Raw genomic sequence first — 20,694 nt, 5'->3', positions numbered from 1 at the left:
TCCTCCGACCGTCGCGTTGTTGTGGTTTGGCGGTGGATGAGTCCAATGACCTGCATATCCTCGGTGGAGTGGGAGGGGGAGTTGAAATGCTGTGCTACAGGTTGGTTGGGTTGGTTCGTCCGGGTGGCCCAGAGGTGCTCTCTGAATCGCTCCGCAAGTAGGCGGCCTGTCTCCCCAATATAGAGGAGGCCACACCGGCTGCAGCGGATGCAGTAGATGATGTGGGTGGAGGTGCAGGTGAATCTGTGGCGGATATGGAAGTTTCCTTTGGGGCCTTGGAGAGAAGTGAGGGGGGAGGTGTGGGCGCAAGTGTTGCACCTCCTGCGGTTGCAAGGGAAGGTGCCGGGAGTGGAGGTTGGGTTGGTGGGGGGTATGGATCTGACAAGGGAGTCGCGGAGGGAGTGGTCTCTACGGAAAGCTGATAGAGGAGGGGAGGGAAATATATCCTTGGTGGTGGGGTCCGTTTGGAGGTGGCGGAAGTGACGGCGGATGATGCGCTGTACATGGAGATTGGTGGGGTGGTAGGTGAGGACCAGTGGGGTTCTGTCCTGGTGGCGGTTGGAGGGGCGGGGCTCAAGGGCGGAGGAGCGGGAAGTGGAGGAGATGCGGTGGAGGGCACCGTCGACCACGTCGGGGGGGAAATTGCGGTCCTTGAAGAAGGAGGCCATCTGTGTTGTACGTATTTTGAACTGGTCCTCCTGGGAGCAGATGCGGCGGAGACGAAGGAATTGGGAGAATGGGATGGCGTTTTTACAGGGGGCAGGATGGGAGGAGGTGTAGTCCAGGTAGCTGTGGGAGTCGGTTGGTTTGTAGTAGATGTCCGTGTTGATTCGGTCGCCTGAGATAGAAACAGAAAGGTCTAGGAAGGGGAGGGAGGAGTCCGAGACTGTCCAGGTGAATTTGAGGTCGGGGTGGAAGGTGTTAGTGTAGTGGATGAACTGTTCAACCTCCTCGTGGGAGCACGAGGTAATGCCGATACAGTCATCAATGTCGTGGAGGAAAAGATGGGGGGTGGGGCCAGTGTAGTTGCGGAAGATGGATTGTTCCACATACCCTACGAAGAGGCAGGCATAGCTGGGGCCCATGCGGGTGCCCATGGCTACTCCTTTTGTTTGGAGAAAGTGGGAGGATTGGAAAGAAAAGTTGTTCAGGGTGAGGACCAGTTCGGTCAGTCGAAGGAGGGTGTCGGTGGAAGGGTACTGGGTGGTACGGCGGGAAAGGAAGAAGCGGAGTGCTTTGAGTCCTTCGTGATGGGGGATGGAGGTGTACAGGGACTGGATGTCCATGGTGAAGATGAGGCATTGGGGACCGGGGAAGCGGAAATCCTGGAGGAGGTGGAGGGCGTGGGTGGTGTCACGAACGTAGGTGGGGAGTTCTTGGACTAATGGGGACAGGACCGTGTCGAGGTATGCCGAGATGAGTTCGGTTGGGCAGGAGCAGGCTGAGACGATGGGTCGTCCGGGGCAGTCAGGTTTGTGGATTTTGGGCAGGAGGTAGAAACGGGCGGTGCGGGGTTGTGGGACTATGAGGTTGGAGGCGGTGGATGGGAGGTCCCCTGAGGTGATGCCCGATGTCCCTGATATACTGCCCAATGCCCGAGTAACTGCCTGATGTCCTTGAGACACTGCCCGATGACCCGGAGACACTGCCCGATGTCCCTGAGTCACTGCCCGATGACCCGGAGACACTGCCCGATGTGCCTGAGACTCTGCCCGATGACCCTGAAACACTCCCCGATGTTCCTGAGACACTGCCCGATGTCCGAGTCACTGCCTGATGCCCTTGAGACACTGCCTCATGTCCCTGAGACACTGCCCGATGTCCCTGAGACACTGCCCGATGCAGCTGAGACACTCCCCCATGTCCCTGAGTCACTGCCCGATGTCCCTGAGTCGCTGCCCGACGACCCTAAGACACTGCCTGATGACCCAGATACACTGCCCGATGTCCCTGAGACACTGCCCGGTGTCCCTAAGTCACTGCCCGATATCCCTGAGATACTGCCCGATGACCCTGAGACACAGCCCGATGTCACTGAGACACTGCCCAATGTCCCGGAGATACTGCCTGATGCCGATGAGACAATGCCCGATGTCCCTGAGGCACTGCCCAATGTCCCTGAGTCACGGCCCAATGTCCATGAGTCACTGCCCGATGTCCCTAATATACTGCCCGATGACCCTGAGATACTGCCCAATGACCCTGAGACACTGCCCGATGTCCCTAAGACACTGCCCAATGACTCTGAGACACTGCCCGATGACCCTGAGATACCGCCCAACGTCCCTGAGATACTGCCTGATGCCACTGAGACACTGCCCGATATCCCTGTGATACTGCCCGATGTCCCTGATATATTGCCCGATGTCCCTGAGACACTGCCCCATGTCCCTGAGATACTGCCCCATGTCCTTGAGATACCACCCGATGCCCCGAGTCACTGTCCAAAGTCCCTGAGACACTGCCCAATGACCCTGAGATACTGCCCGATGACGCTGAGACACTGCCCGATGTTCCTGAGACACTGCCCGATGACCCTGAGACACTGCCCGATGACCCCGAGGCACTGCCCAATGACCCTGAGGTACTGCCTGATGCCGATGAGACAATGCCCGATGACCCCGAGGCACTGCCCAATGTCCCTGAGTCACTGCCCGATGACCAGACATACTGCCCGATGTCCCTGAGACACTGCCCGATGCGCCAGAGACACTGCCTGATGCACCTGAGATACTGCACGATGACCCTGAGACATTGCCTGATGTCCCTGAGTCACTGCCCGATGCCCCTGAGACACTGCCCGATGTCCCTGAGTCACTGCACGATGCCCCTGAGACACTGCCCGATGTCCCTGAGTCACTGCCCGATGCCCCTGAGACACTGCCCGATGACTCTGAGACACTGCCCGATGACCCTGAGATACCGCCCAACGTCCCTGAGATACTGCCTGATGCCACTGAGACACTGCCCGATATCCCTGTGATACTGCCCGATGTCCCTGATATATTGCCCGATGTCCCTGAGACACTGCCCCATGTCCCTGAGATACTGCCCCATGTCCTTGAGATACCACCCGATGCCCCGAGTCACTGTCCAAAGTCCCTGAGACACTGCCCAATGACCCTGAGATACTGCCCGATGACGCTGAGACACTGCCCGATGTTCCTGAGACACTGCCCGATGACCCTGAGACACTGCCCGATGACCCCGAGGCACTGCCCAATGACCCTGAGGTACTGCCTGATGCCGATGAGACAATGCCCGATGACCCCGAGGCACTGCCCAATGTCCCTGAGTCACTGCCCGATGACCAGACATACTGCCCGATGTCCCTGAGACACTGCCCGATGCGCCAGAGACACTGCCTGATGCACCTGAGATACTGCACGATGACCCTGAGACATTGCCTGATGTCCCTGAGTCACTGCCCGATGCCCCTGAGACACTGCCCGATGTCCCTGAGTCACTGCACGATGCCCCTGAGACACTGCCCGATGTCCCTGAGTCACTGCCCGATGCCCCTGAGACACTGCCCGATGCCCCAGAGATACTGCCCGATGTCCCTGAGTCACTGCCTGATTCCCCTGAGACACTGCCCGATGTCCCTGAGACACTGCCCAATGTCCCTGAGACACTGCCCGATGTCCCTGAGACACTGCCCGATGACCCTGAGACACTGCCTAATGCCCCTGAGATACTGCCCGATGTTCCTGAGACACTGCCAGATGTCCCTGAGTCACTGCACGATGCCCCTGAGACACTGCCCGATGTCCCTGAGTCACTGCCCGATGCCCCTGAGACACTGCCCGATGACCCTGAGAAACTGCCCGATGTCCCTGAGTCACTGCCTGATTCCCCTGAGACACTGCCCGATGTCCCTGAGACACTGCCCAATGTCCCTGAGACACTGCCCGATGCGCCAGAGACACTGCCTGATGCACCTGAGATACTGCACGATGACCCTGAGACATTGCCTGATGTCCCTGAGTCACTGCCCGATGTCCCTGAGTCACTGCCTGATTCCCCTGAGACACTGCCCGATGTCCCTGAGACACTGCCCAATGTCCCTGAGACACTGCCCGATGACCCCGAGGCACTGCCCAATGACCCTGAGGTACTGCCTGATGCCGATGAGACAATGCCCGATGACCCCGAGGCACTGCCCAATGTCCCTGAGTCACTGCCCGATGACCAGACATACTGCCCGATGTCCCTGAGACACTGCCCGATGCGCCAGAGACACTGCCTGATGCACCTGAGATACTGCACGATGACCCTGAGACATTGCCTGATGTCCCTGAGTCACTGCCCGATGCCCCTGAGACACTGCCCGATGTCCCTGAGTCACTGCACGATGCCCCTGAGACACTGCCCGATGTCCCTGAGTCACTGCCCGATGCCCCTGAGACACTGCCCGATGCCCCAGAGATACTGCCCGATGTCCCTGAGTCACTGCCTGATTCCCCTGAGACACTGCCCGATGCCCCTGAGATACTGCCTGGTGTCCCTGAGACACTGCCTGATGTCGCTGAGACACTGCCCAATGTCCCTGAGACACTGTCCGATGACCCTGAGACACTGCCCGATGTCCCTGAGTCACTGCCCAATGTCCCTGATATACTGCCCGATGACCCTGAGATACTGCCCGATGACCCTGAGACACTGCCCGATGACCCTGCGATACCGCCCAATGTCCCTGATATACTGCCCGATGACCCTGAGACACTGCCCGATGACCCTGCGATACCGCCCAACGTCCCTGAGATACTGCCTGATGCCACTGAGACACTGCCCAATGTCCCTGAGTCAATGCCCGATAACCCTGAGACACTGTCCGGTGTCCCTGAGTCACTGCCCAATGTCCCTGAATTACAGCCCGATGTCCCTGATATACTGCCCAATGCCCGAGTCACTGCCTGATGTCCCTGAGACACTGCCCGATGTAAGTGAGACTAACTTCATGTTGTCCACATTATTCCATGTTTCACCTTGTTGCTCAGTGTCTGAACGTGTCGATATTTCTTTGCAGCCTATGGGAATTCTCCTCCTCCTTTCTGCCTAGCACTCTATCAAAAGTAAACTTTGATGCATCACTTTGTGCCTTTTTTACACCATTAATCTTGATTATTAAATATGTTTGGCTCCAGCACCGATCCCCGTTGCTCTCCACTCCTACCAGGCTGCCAACTTGAAAATGCCCCGTTTCTGTCCTCTCCTTTAACCAATCCTGTATCTGAGACACAATTTGGCAAACCTTCCTGCATGTTCCCTGTGAAGCTGAGAGATTTATAACCAGCAGTAACAGTGTTGTTGCAGGGGCTCAGTTACTCGTGGGGCTGGAATCACTCAAACCCCGAGGCTGTGGCAGCTGGTGAATATGTTTGTGGAGGGAGTCTGAGCGGGACAAGATGTGAATTATAAGCCAGTTTGACAGAGGTTGAAAGCCCCGTTTCTTTCAGGAATCCTGGTAAAACAGGATAAGCTGTGTCCAGGAAGTTCCTCCTCTCCCCCAGACAAGAATAGACAATCCAATTGTTTGCAGCATATTCTTCATGAGGTCAATGAGAATGAAGACCAGGATTAGGTGAAAAGTAGGAACAGTTTTAATGTTGCTTGGGTCATAATATTATCCAAAGTGAAAATTACTGCCAGTGCTCCCTTAGGTCAAACTCTTTGCAATAGATACTTGACGGTGGTTAAGAAAAGTTAAAATTAATATGTGAGTCACTCAAAGCTGAATGGGGAAATGAGAAGCTGGCTATGGAATGGTTTTGTTTTAAAAGTGAACACAAGACTAAACAAAACTCAAATCCTGACTCTTTGGTTCGTTACTTTCCACCAGCATGAGTCTCCAGATTATAAACATTTTGTGTGCAAGAGGCAAGATAATTTCCTGGCCCCCTAATAAGCCTGTGATGTTGATTTCCTGTCGGTCAAATCGCCGAGCTGTGTTTACGTCAGGTTTCCTCTGTTACAGAGCGTACAAAGCCACTAGACAGCCAGATCATCCTGAGAGTCCAAAAGCTCCACACCCATGGCCAAAGCATCGTACCAAAACCTTGTTCTACTTGCACTGTTAGTCTTACCCACAGCACTCAGCCAATCGGAACAAGGTAAGATTCACATTTTATCTTATTAACAGAGTGAAGATGGGTTTTGCAAAAGTGTGTTTCAAGTTCTCTGAGCAGATCGATAACCGTGGTATGGTGCTTTGGAATTTCCAAGAGGCAGCTGTATTAAAGGGTAATATGTGAGATCCATGCTCCTGCTGTTGTTGGTGTTGTATTCACACAGATAATGGACAGGCTAATAGGCAAGAAGCAGAGAGTCAGGATAAATGGGCCCTTTCCAGACGTACACTGTGCCTTGTGGAGTGCTATGGGGATCACAGCCTAGGACTTGGCTAGTTCTCAATATTGCTACATGGTTAGTGAACTGTGACTGTATTTGCTGATCAATGCGAAGGAGAGCAAATGGTGATGATGCGAAGAGTCCGCAAAGGGATAAAAATAAGTGACCACATGAAGGTTTTACAGATGGAATGCAAACAGTGAGTGTATTTACTTTGGGAACAAGAATAAAAGAAGCAATATTAACGGAAGGAAATGTAGTAGAGTCAGATTCGATCAAAGTTTTCAAAAGATCATAGAGTCACAGAACCATAGAGATATCCAGCATGGAAACAAACCCTTCGGTCCAACTCATCCATGCTGACCAGATATCCCAACCAAGTGTTTAGATTAGAGTGGTGCTGGAAAAGCACAGCAGGTCAGGCAGCATCCGAGGAGCAGGAAAATCAATGTTTCGGGCAAAAGCCCTTCATCAGGAATAGAGGCAGAGAGCTTGAAGGGTGGAGAGATAAATGAGAGGGGGTGGGTGGGGATAAAGTAGCATAGAGTACAATAGGTGAATGGGGGTGGGGATGGAGGTGATAGATGGAGGAGGGTGGAGTGGATAGGTGGAAAGGAAGATAGGCAGGTAGGACAGGTCATGGGGACGGCGCTGAGCTGGAAGTTTGGAACTGGGGTGAGGTGGGGGAAGGGGAAATGAGGAAACTGGTGAAGTCCACATTGATGCCCTGGGGTTGAAGTGTTCCGAAGTGGAAGATGAGGCGTTCTTCCTCCAGGCGTCGGGTGGTGAGGGAGCGGTGGTGGAGGAGGCCCAGGACCTCCATGTCCTCGGCAGAGTGGGAGGGGGAGTTGAAATGTTGGGCCACAGGGCGGTGTGGTTGATTGGTGCGGGTGTCCCAGAGATGTTCCCTAAAGCGCTCTGCGAGGAGGCGCCCAGTCTCCCCAATGTAGAGGAGACCACATTGGGAGCAACGGACACAATAAATGATATTGGTGGATGTGCAGGTAAAACTTTGATGGATGTGGAAGGCTCCTTTGGGGCCTTGGATAGAGGTGAGGGAGGAGGTGTGGGTGCAGGTTTTGCAAATCCTGCGGTGACAGGGGAAGGTGCCAGGATGGGAGGGTGGGTCGTAGGGGGGCGTGGACCTGACCAGGTAGTCACAAAGGGAATGGCCTTTGCGGAAGGCGGAAAGGGGTGGGGAGAGAAATATCTCCCTGGTGGTGAGGTCCGTTTGGAGGTGGTGAAAATGTCGGCGGATGATTTGGTTTATGTGAAGGTTGGTAGGGTGGAAGGTGAGCACCAGGGGGGTTCTGTCCTTGTTACGGTTGGAGGGGTGGGGAAAAGACTTTGTCTATTTATCCTATCCATGCCCCTCATGATTTTATAAACCTCAATAAAGTCACCCCTCATCCCCCGACGCTCAGGGGAAAACAGCTCCAGCCTGTTCAGCCTCTCCCCATAGCTCAAATCCTCCAACCCTGGCAACATCCTTGTAAATCTTTTCTATACCCTTTCATATTTCACAACATCTTTCTGATCAGAAGGAGACCAGAATTGCACACAATATTCAAAAAATGGTCTAACCAATGTCCTGTACAACCTCAACATGACCTCCCAACTCCTGTACTTAATACTCTGACCAAGTCATTGAGTAATGACTTGGATTGAAACGATGTGAAGGGTTATGGTCTCCTTTTGAAATATAAAAGTACTGTGATTCTATAATAGAGACAAAAAATAACTGCAGATCCTGGAATCCAGGGGAGACAAACAGGAGGCTGGAGGAACACAGCCAGCCAGGCAGCATCAGGAGGTGGAGAAGTCAATGTTTTGGGTGTAACCCTTCTTCCAGACTGGGGGGTGGGTGTGTGGGAGCTGCAGGTAAAGGGGGTGGTGAGGGGCAGGGTGATGAGGTGGGGATAGGTGGAGACAGTAGAGGGTACAACCTGATTGGTCAATGGGAGAAATGAATCCAGTTGGTGGCAAGGAGGAGTGAAAGGGGACAAGGAGGGGCTGGGAACAGAGTCCGAATGGGGAGGGAGGTTATCTGAAATTAGAGAATGCAATGTTGAGTCTTTTCAGACTGTAGGCTGCCCAAGTGGAAAATGAGATGTCCCTCCAATTTGCGGTCTGGTTCGCTGTGGCAATGGTCATGTTGAAAAGAGTGGGATGGGGAAGTGAAATGGGCGGTGACTGGGAGGTCCAGTCAGCCCCCTGCAGGCCTGGCTACGAAGCTCAGCGAACTGTTCCCTAAGTTTACATTAGGTCTCCCCGATGTAGAGAAGACCACATCGGGAGCACCTGATGCAGTAAACTAGACCGGAAGCGAGGCAAGTGAACCTCTGCCTCACTTGGAAGGACTGTTTGGGGCCCCAGATTGAGGTGAGGGGGACGGCATACCGGCAGATCTTGCATCTTTGCCGATTGCGGGGAAGGTACCTGGGGTTTTGGGGGGTGTTGGTGGGGAGACCATGGATAGATGAAGGGAACAGTCCTTGTGGAAGACAGAGAGAAGTGGGGAGGGGAAGATGTCCTGACAGTGGGGTCTAATTGGAGTTGGCGGGAGTGTTTAAGGATGATCTATTGGATGCAAGATCTGGTGGGGTGGTAGGTGAGGACAATGGGACCTCTGTCTTTATTGCGTTTGGAGGGAGGTTTAGAGCAGTGGAACAGGGAATGGAGGCGGTGCGGTGGAGGACTATCTGGATGACAGAGCAGGGAAAAGCATGTTGTTCGAAATAAGTAGGCATCCAGTATGTTTGGGAGTGGAATGTCTTCTCGTCTGAGCAGATGGGGCGGAGGTGGAGGATTTAGGAGAATGGGATGGAGTTCTTGCAGGATACTTGGTGGGAGGAGGTGTAGTCCAGGTTGGTGTGAGAGTCTGTGGGTTTATAGTAAACAGCTGTCTGGAGATTGCAATTCTGTAATAGCTGGTTACTTGGTGACTGGATTGATACCTGGAATGATTATCTAATGAGGAACTGTTGGACACACTGGGCTGGAGTTTGGAAAAGTGAGGGGGACCTGATTAAAGATCCAGAATAATGTTGACAAGGTGGACATGGGGTCTTGTCCCTTGTGTGGGTCTGCCCATAACCAGGGGGTGCTGTTTTAAAATTAGGGCTAACCCTTTTCAAACAGAGACCAGGACAATTGTGTGACTTTGGAACAGTTTGCCTAAGAAAGGGAATGGAGATGAGGGACTTTCAATATTTTTAAGGTGGAGGTGGATGGATTCTTGGCTGGGAGTGAAAGTTATCAGGGGAATGCAGAATTCAAAACACCAAGAGATCAGTCATCTCTGAGGAGGCCAAATGGCTCTTTCTGCTTCGGAGTTGTGTGTTTGTGTGTTGAGGAATAGTGATAAGACTGAGGAATGCTTGATACAGATAGATCTAGGTGTCCTTGTGTCTAAATCACAAAATGTTACATTTTTTATTTATTCATGGGGCATGGGGGTCACCAGCTGGTCCAGCATTTATTACCCATCCCTAATTGTCCTTTGAGAAGGTGGTAGTGAGCTGCCAATCTAAATCACTGCTGTCCATCTGCTGTAGGTACAATAAACATGCAGGAACAACAAGCAATTGGGAAGGCAAATGGAATGTTGGCCTTTAGGAATGGAATATAAAATAAAGGAAGGCTTGGTATGCTTGTACACGGTGTTGGTGAGTCAAAATGTTTGGTGCTGGAAAAGCACAGCAGGTCAGGTAACATCCGAAGAGCAGGAGAGTCAACGTTTCAGGCTTAAGCCTCATTCCTGATGAAGTGCTTTACCTGAAACTGGGATTTTCCTGGTCCTCAGATGCTGCCTGGCTTGCTGTGCTTTTCCAGCACCACTCTTTCGACTCTGATCTCCAGCATCTGCAGTCCTCACTTTCTCCTAGATGGTGTTGATCAGACCACACCTAGAGTATGGAATGACCTGCCAGAGGAAGTGGTGGAGGCTGGTATAATTGCAACATTTAAGAGGCATCTGGATGGGTATATGAATAGGAAGGATTTGGAGGGATATGGGCCGGGTTCTGGCAGGTGGGACTAGATTGGGTTGGGATATCTGGTCGACATGGACGGGTTGGACCGAAGGGTCTGTTTCCATGCTGTACATCTCTATGACTCTATGAGGTGAGTTACATGTACATTGTAAGAAGCTCCAAGAAGTTTTCACTTTACTGATCCTTGGGATGAAGGTGTTTGGTAGATGAGGAAAGATTAAGTCTGTATTCCTTGGAGTTGAGAAGAATGAGAGGTGATCTTATTGAAACATAGGATTCTGATGAGGCTTGCCAGAGGAGATGTAGAGAGGATATTTCCACATGAGGGATTTGGGAACTAGGAACACAGTTTAAAATATGGAATTTCTCATCTAATATCCTCTGAGAGGGTCATGAATTTGTGGAATTCACTTCTCCAGAAAGCAATGGAAGCTCATTGGCTCAATATGTTCTGGTTCTCGTGGGCTGGCTTTTGATGAACAAAGGAGTGGAGGGATAAGGGGCGGAGGAGGGGGCAGATACAAAGGTGCAGCTCCGACCCCACCCTCTCTTTGGGTGGTGTGGAAATCCTGCACAGATCGGTTGCAGTTCTTTGTTCTGGATGTTTGGTCAGAAGCCACACTGGCTTTCAGGGATGGGAGAAATCTCCTACTGACGATTCAGGTGTTGATCTTGTCAGTGACGGAGAGTAGGAAGACTCCTCGGTAGTTCCCACAATCCACATTGCCTCCTTTCTTGAAGACAGTAATGATGGCAGCAACTCTGGGATCAGCGGGAATTTCTATTTGATCCCAGATTTTCAGGAACACTTGGTGGTGATGATGGGTAGGCTCTGCTCATCCAAGTTTGAAAATCTCCATTGGAATCCTATCTATTCCTGCAGCTTTACAATTCCTCAAGTGTCTAATGTCATAGAATCATAGAGACCCTTAGGTCCAACCCGTCCATGCCGACCAGATATCTCAATCCAATCCAGTCCCACCTGCCAGGGCCCATATCCCTCCAAAACCTTCCTATTCATATACCCATCCAGATGCCTCTTAAATGTTGCAATTGTACCAGCCTCCACCACTTCCTCTGGCAGCTCATTCCATACACGTACCACCCTCTGAGTGAAAATGTTGCCCCTTAGGTCTCTTTTATATCTTTCCCCTCTCACCCTAAACCTATGCCCTCTAGTTCTGGACTCCCCGACCCCAGGGAAAAGACTTTGTCTATTTATCCTATCCATGCCCCTCATAATTTTGTAAACCTCTGTAATGTGACCCCTCAGCCTCCGAAACTCCAGGGAAAACAGCCCCAGCCTGTTCAGCCTCTCCCTGTAGCTCAAACCCTCCAACCCTGGCAACATCCTCGTAAATCTTTTCATGTTTCACAACATCTTTCCAGTAGGAAGTGCACACAATATTCCAACAGTGGCCTAACCAATGTCCTGTACAGCCGCAACATGACCTCCCAACACCTGTACTCAATACTCTGACCAATAAAGGAAAGCATACCAAATGCCTTCTTCACTATCCTATCTACCTGCGACTCCACTTTCAAGGAGCTATGAACCTGCACTCCAAGGTCTCTTTGTTCAGCAACACTCCCTAGGACCTTACCATTAAGTGTATAAGTCCTGCTAAGATTTGCGTTCCCAAAATGCAGCACCTCGCATTTATCTGATTTAAACTCCATCTGCCACTTCTCAGCCCATTGGCCCATCTTGTCCAGATCCTGTTGTAATCTGAGGTAACCCTCTTCGCTGTCCAATACATCTGCAAACTTACTAACTGTACCTCTTATACTCGCATCCAAATCATTTATGAAAATGACAAAAAGTAGAGGACCCAGCACCGATCCTTGTGGCACTCCACTGGTCACAGGCCTCCAGTCTGAAAAACAACTCTCCACCACCATCCTCTGTCTTCTACCTTTGAGCCAGTTCTGTATCCAAATGGCTAGTTCTCCCTGTATTCCATGAGATCTAACCTTGCTAATCAGATACAAATATCTCAGCAAGAGACCCAGCAATCACTTCTCTAGCTTCCCACAGAGTTCTCAGATACATCTGATCAGGTCCTGGGGATTTATCCACCTTTATGTGTTTCAAGACATCCAGCACTTCCTCCTCTGTAATCTGGACATTTTGCAAGATGTCACTATTTATTTCCCTATATCTTCCATATCCTTTTCCACAGTAAATACTGATGCAAAATATTCATTTAGTATCTCCCTCATTTTCAGTGGCGCCACACAAAGGCCGCCTTGCTGATCTTTGAGGGGTCCTATTCTCTCCCTAGTTACCCTTTTGTCCTTAATATATTTGTAAAAACCCTTTGGATTCTCCTTAATCAGCCTCAACTTCTGCCATTTTCAGTGGGGTCCATTGTTAAATCATAAGACCACAAGACATAGAAGTAGAAATTAGGGCATTCAGCCCATCGAGTCTGCTCCGCAACAAAAATGTTGACATCCCCAGCCTCCTGATACTGCCTGCCTTGCTGTGTCCCTCTCCCTCCTGATGCTGCCTGCCTTGCTGTGTTCCTCTCCCTCCTGAACCTGCCTGCCTTGCTGTGTCCCTCTCCCTCCTGATACTGCCTGCCTTGCTGTGTTCCTCTCCCTCCTGAACCTGCCTGCCTTGCTGTGTCCCTCTCCCTCCTGTTGACCCAGACCACCCAGACTTACCCAGACTCACTCAGACCCACCCAGACCAACCAGACCACCCAGACCCACACAGACCACCCAGACCACCCAGACCCACCCAGACCATCCAGACCCACCCAGACCACCCAGACACACACAGACCACCCAGACCCACCCAGACCACCCAGACCACTCAGACCACACAGACCATCCAGACCACCCAGAGCACCTAGACCACCCAGATAACCCAGACCCACCCAGACCACCCAGACCCACCCAGACCATCCAGACCCACCCAGACCACCCAGACCCCCCAAACCACCCAGACTCACCCAGACCCACCCAGACCCACTCAGATCACCCAGATCCACCCAGACTACACAGACCACCCAGAACAACCCAGCCCCACTTAGAACATTCAGACCACCCAGACCACCCAGACCACCCAGACCACCCAGACCCACCCAGACCCAACCAGACCACCCAGACCACCCAGATCCACCCACCCACTCAGACCACCCAGACCACCCAGACCCACCCAGACCAGCCAGACCCACCCAGACCACCCAGACCCACCCAGACCCACTCAGACCACCCAGACCCCCCAGACCACCCAGACCACCTAGACCCACCCAGACCCACCCAGACCACTCAGACCACCCAGACCCACCCAGACCACCCAGACCCACCCAGACCTACCCAGACCCACCTAGACCAACCAGACCACCCAGACCCACCCAGACCACCCAGACAAACCCAGACCATCCAGACCCACCCAGACCACCCAGACCCACCCAGACTCACCCAGACTCACCCAGACCCACCCAGACCATCCAGAGCCATCCAGACCACCCAGACCCACCCAGACCACCCAGAACAACCCAGCCCCACCTAGAACATTCAGACCACCCAGACCACCCAGACCACAAAGACTCACCCAGACCCACCCAGACCAACCCGACCACCCAGACCCACCCAGACCACCCAGACCACTCAGAACAACCCAGCCCCACCTAGAACACTCAGACCACACAGACCACCCAGACCACCCAGACCACCCAGACCACCCAGACCCACCCAGACCCACTCAGACCACCCAGACCACCCAGACCACCCAGACCACCCAGACCCACCAAGACCACCCAGACCCACCCAGACCGCCCAGACCACCCAGACCCACCCAGACCCACTCAGACCACCCAGACCATCCAGACCACCCAGACCCACCCAGACCACCCAGATCCACCCAGACTACACAGACCACCCAGAACAACCCAGCCCCACCTAGAACACTCAGACCACGCAGACCACCCAGACCACCCAGACGAACCAAACCACCCAGACCCACCCAGACCATCCAGACCTCCCCAGACCACCCAGACCACAAAGACTCACCCAGACCCACCCAGACCACCCAGACCAACCAGACCACCCAGACCCACCCAGACCACCCAGACCACCCAGACCCACCCAGAACATCCAGACCCACCCAGACCATCCAGACCCACCCAGACCACCCAAACCCACAAAGACTCAACCAGAACAACCCAGCCCCACCTAGAACACTCAGACCACGCAGACCACCCAGACCACCCAGACCCACCCAGACCACCCAGAACAACCCAGCCCAACCCAGAACACTCAGACCACCCAGACCACTCAGACCACACAGACCATCCAGACCACCCAGAGCACCTAGACCACCCAGACCACCCAGACCCACCCAGACCATCCAGACCCACTCAGACCACCCAGACGCCCCAACCACCAAGACTCACCCAGACCCACCCAGACCACCCAGACCACCCAGAACAGCCCAGCCGCACCTAGAACACTCAGACCACCCAGACCCACCCAGACCCACCCAGACCACCCAGACCACTCAGACCCACCCAGACCCACTCAGACCACGCAGACCACCCAGACCTCCCAGACCCACCAAGACCACCCAGACCCACCCAGACCACCCAGACCACCCAGACCACCCAGACCCACCCAGACCACCCAGACCCACCCAGACTACACAGACCACCCAGAACAACCCAGCCCCACCTAGAACACTCAGACCACCCAGACCTACCCAGACTCACCCAGACCACCCAGACCAACCAGACCACCCAGACCTACCCAGACCACCCAGACCACCCAGACCCACCCAGACCACCCAGACCAACCAGACCACCCAGACCCACCCAGACCACCCGGACCACCCAGACCCACCCAGACCACCCAGATCAACCAGACCACCCAGACCCACCCAGACCACCCAGATCCACCCAGACCACCCAGACCCACCCAGACCATCCAGACCCACCCAGACCACCCAGACCCACCCAGACCACGCATAACAACCCAGCCCCACCTAGAACACTCAGACCACCCAGACCACTCAGACCACATAGACCATCCAGACCCACCCAGACCATCCAGACCCAACCAGACCACCCAGACCCACCCAGACCATCCAGACCGACCCAGACCACCCAGACCCCCCAAACCACCCAGACTCACCCAGACCCACCCAGACCACCCAGACCACTCCAAACCACCCAGACCCACCCAGACCCACCCAGACCACCCAGAACAACCCAGCCCCACATAGAACACTCAGACCACCCAGATCATCCAGACCCACCCAGACCACCCAGACCACCCAGACCCACCCAGACCACCCAGACCCACCCAGACCATCCAGACCACTCAGACCCACCCAGACCCACTCAGACCACCCAGACCACCCAGACCACCCAGACCCACCCAGACCACCCAGATCCACCCAGACTAAACAGACCACCCAGAACAACCCAGCCCCACCTAGAACACTCAGATCACCCAGACCACCCAGACCCACCCAGACCACCCAGACACAACCAGACTCACCCAGACCCACTCAGACCACCCAGACCACCCAGACTCACCCAGAGCCACCCAGAAAACCCAGACCAACCAGGCCACCCAGACCCACCCAGACCACCCAGGCCATCCAGACCCACCCAGAACACCCAGACCCACACAGACCACCCAGAATAACCCAGCCCCACCTAGAACACTCAGACCACCCAGACCACCCAGACCATCCAGACCACCCAGACCACCCAGAACAACCCAGCCCCACCTACAACACTCAGACCACCCAGACCACTCAGACCACACAGACCATCCAGACCACCCAGAGAACCTAGACCACCTAGACCACCCAGACCCACCCAGATCATCCAGACCCACCCAGACCACCCAGACCCACCCAGACCATCCAGACCCACCCAGACCACCCAGACGCCCCAAACCACCAAGACTCACCCAGACCCACTCAGACCACCCAGAACAACGCAGCCCCACCTAGAACACTCAGACCACCCAGACCCACCCAGACCCACCCAGACCACCCAGACCACCCAGACCCACCCAGACCCACTCAGACCACGCAGACCACCCAGACCATCCAGACCACCCAGACCCACCCAGAACAACCCAGCCCCACCTACAACACTCAGACCACCCAGACCACTCAGACCACCCAGACCACCCAGACCATCCAGACCCACCCAGATCATTCAGACCCACCCAGACCACCCAGACCCACCCAGACCATCCAGACCCACCCAGACCACCCAGACCCCCCAAACCACCAAGACCACCCAGACCACCCAGAACAACCCAGCCCCACCTAGAACACTCAGACCACCCAGACCCACCCAGACCACCCAGACCACCCAGACACAACCAGACTCACCCAGACCCACTCAGACCACCCAGACCACCCAGACTCACCCAGAGCCACCCAGACCACCCAGACCAACCAGGCCACCCAGACCCACCCAGGCCACCCAGGCCATCCAGACCCACCCAGAACACCCAGACCCACACAGACCACCCAGAACAACCCAGCCCCACCTAGAACACTCAGACCACCCAGACCACCCAGACCATCCAGACCACCCAGACCCACCCAGACCACCCAGAACAACCCAGCCCCACCTACAACACTCAGACCACCCAGACCACTCAGACCACACAGACCATCCAGACCACCCAGAGAACCTAGACCACCCAGACCACCCAGACCCACCCAGATCAAGCAGACCCACCCAGACCACCCAGACCCACCCAGACCATCCAGACCCACCCAGACCACCCAGACGCCCCAAACCACCAAGACTCACCCAGACCCACCCAGACCACCCAGAACAACCCAGCCCCACCTAGAACACTCAGACCACCCAGACCCACCCAGACCCACCCAGACCACCCAGACCACCCAGACCCACCCAGACCCACTCAGACCACGCAGACCACCCAGACCATCCAGACCACCCAGACCCACCCAGAACAACCCAGCCCCACCTACAACACTCAGACCACCCAGACCACTCAGACCACCCAGACCACCCAGACCATCCAGACCCACCCAGATCATTCAGACCCACCCAGACCACCCAGACCCACCCAGACCATCCAGACCCACCCAGACCACCCAGACCCCCCAAACCACCAAGACTCACCCAGACCACCCAGAACAACCCAGCCCCACCTAGAACACTCAGACCACCCAGACCCACCCAGACCCACCTAGACCACCCAGACCACCCAGACCCACCCAGACCCACTCAGACCACGCAGACCACCCAGACCTCCCAGTCCCACCAAGACCACCCAGACCCACCCAGACCGCCCAGACCACCCAGACCCACCCAGACCCACTCAGACCACCCAGACCACCAAGACCACCCAGACCCACTCAGACCACCCAGAACAACCCAGCCCCACCTAGAACACTCAGACCACCCAGACCACCCAGACTCACCCAGACCACCCAGACCCACCCAGACTCAACCAGACTCACCCAGACCCACCCAGACCACCCTGACGAACCAGACCACCCAGACCCACCCAGACCACCCAGACCACCCAGACCCACCCAGACCATCCAGACCAACCCAGACCAGCCAGACCCACCCAGACCACCCAGAACAACCCAACCCCACCTAGAACACTCAGACCACCCAGACCACTCAGACCACACAGACCATCCAGACCACCCAGATCACCCAGACCACCCAGATCATTCAGAACAACCCAGCCCCACCTAGAACACTCAGACCACACAGACCACCCAGACCCACCCAGACCACCCAGACCCACCCAGACCCACTCAGACCACCCAGACCACCCAGACCACCCAGACCACCCAGACCCACCCAGACCACCTAGACCCACCCAGACCGCCCAGACCACCCAGACCCACCCAGACCCACTCAGACCACCCAGAGCATCCAGACCATCCAGACCCACCCAGACCACCCAGATCCACCCAGACTACACAGACCACCCAGAACAACCCAGCCCCACCTAGAACACTCAGACCACCCAGACCAACCAGACCACTCAGACCCACCCAGACCACCCAGACCAACCAAACCACCCAGACCCACCCAGACCATCCAGACCTACCCAGACCACCCAGACCACAAAGACTCACCCAGACCCACCCAGACCACCCAGACCACCCAGGCCACCCAGACCCACCCAGACCACCCAGACCACCCAGACCCCCCAGACCACCAAGACTCACTCAGACCCACCCAGACCACCCAGGCCACCCAGAACAGCCCAGCCCCACCTAGAACACTCAGACCACCCAGACCCACCCGGACCCACCCGGACCACCCAGGCCACTCAGACCCACCCAGACCCACTCAGACCACGCAGACCACCCAGACCTCCCAGACCCACCAAGACCACCCAGACCTACCCAGACCACCCAGACCACCCAGACCCACCCAGACCCACTCAAACCACCCAGACCACCCAGACCACCCAGACCCACCCAGACGACACAGACCACCCAGAACAACCCAGCCCCACCTAGAACACTCAGACCACCCAGACCTACCCAGACTCACCCAGACCACCCAGACCACCCAGACTCACCCAGACCCAACCTGACCACCCAGACCAACCAGACCACCCAGACCCACCCAGACCACCCAGACCACCCAGACCCACCCAGACCACCCAGACCAACCAGACCACCCAGACCCACCCAGACCACCCAGACCACCCAGACCCACCCAGACCACCCAGATCAACCAGACCACCCAGACCCACCCAGACCACCCAGACCACCCAGACCCACCCAGACCACCCAGCCCCACCCAGACCATCCAGACCCACCCAGACCACCCAGACCCACCCAGACCACGCATAACAACCCAGCCCCACCTAGAACACTCAGACCACCCAGACCCACCCAGACCACCCAGACCCACCCAGACCCACCCAGACCCACCCAGACCACCCAGACCCACCCAGACCCACTCAGACCCACCCAGACCACCCAGACCACCCAGACCCACCCAGACCCACTCAGACCACGCAGACCACCCAGACCTCCCAGACCCACCAAGACCACCCAGACCCACCCAGACCACCCAGACCACCCAGAACCACCCAGACCCACTCAGACCTCCCAGACCACCAAGACCACCCAGACCCACCGAGACTACACAGACCACCCAGAACAACCCAGCCCCACCTAGAACACTCAGACCACCCAGACCACCCAGACCCACCCAGACCACCCAGACCCACCCAGACTAACCAGACCACCCAGACCCACCCAGACCACCCAGACCAACCAGACCCACCCAGACCACCCAGACCACCCAGACCCACCCAGACCACCCAGACCATCCAGACCACCCAGACCCACCCAGACCACCCGGAACAACCCAGCCCCACCTAGAACACTCAGACCACCCAGACCACTCAGACCACACAGACCATCCAGACCACCCAGAACACCCAGACCACCCAGACCCACCCAGACCCACTCAGACCACCCAGACCACCCAGACCACCCAGACCCACCCAGACCACCCAGATCCACCCAGACTACACAGACCACCCAGAACAACCCAGCCCCACCTAGAACACTCAGACCACCCAGACCAACCAGACCACTCAGACCCACCCAGACCACCCAGACCAACCAAACCACCCAGACCCACCCAGACCATCCAGACCTACCCAGACCACCCAGACCACAAAGACTCACCCAGACCCACCCAGACCACCCAGACCACCCAGGCCACCCAGACCCACCCAGACCACCCAGACCACCCAGACCCCCCAGACCACCAAGACTCACTCAGACCCACCCAGACCACCCAGGCCACCCAGAACAGCCCAGCCCCACCTAGAACACTCAGACCACCCAGACCCACCCGGACCCACCCGGACCACCCAGGCCACTCAGACCCACCCAGACCCACGCAGACCACGCAGACCACCCAGACCTCCTAGACCCACCAAGACCACCCAGACCTACCCAGACCACCCAGACCACCCAGACCCACCCAGACCCACTCAAACCACCCAGACCACCCAGACCACCCAGACCCACCCAGACGACACAGACCACCCAGAACAACCCAGCCCCACCTAGAACACTCAGACCACCCAGACCTACCCAGACTCACCCAGACCACCCAGACCACCCAGACTCACCCAGACCCAACCTGACCACCCAGACCAACCAGACCACCCAGACCCACCCAGACCACCCAGACCACCCAGACCCACCCAGACCACCCAGACCAACCAGACCACCCAGACCCACCCAGACCACCCAGACCACCCAGACCCACCCAGACCACCCAGATCAACCAGACCACCCAGACCCACCCAGACCACCCAGACCACCCAGACCCACCCAGAC

The 20,694-nt window shown here is 55.9% G+C and overlaps 1 protein-coding gene across 1 annotated transcript in view; it reads left to right on the top strand.

Moving 5' to 3' along the window:
- Positions 1 to 5,974: 5,974 nt before the first annotated feature.
- The window catches only part of LOC122565515 (proteinase-activated receptor 3-like), a 33,989-nt gene continuing 19,269 nt past the window's right edge, over positions 5,975 to 20,694 (top strand). Inside the window, exon 1 of the mRNA XM_043721559.2 lies at positions 5,975 to 6,113. Coding sequence (XP_043577494.2) covers positions 6,035 to 6,113 — 79 coding nt within the window. The 5' untranslated portion in view covers positions 5,975 to 6,034. The remainder of the gene's footprint in view (positions 6,114 to 20,694) is intronic.

This window comes from Chiloscyllium plagiosum, unplaced genomic scaffold (assembly GCF_037043375.1).
Source record: "Chiloscyllium plagiosum isolate Xiang-an unplaced genomic scaffold, Cpla_swu_hap1 HiC_scaffold_28, whole genome shotgun sequence".
Taxonomy (NCBI): domain Eukaryota; kingdom Metazoa; phylum Chordata; class Chondrichthyes; order Orectolobiformes; family Hemiscylliidae; genus Chiloscyllium; species Chiloscyllium plagiosum.
The sequence above is the reverse complement of the archived record's forward strand: the minus strand, read 5'-3'. Positions and strand labels throughout refer to the sequence as shown.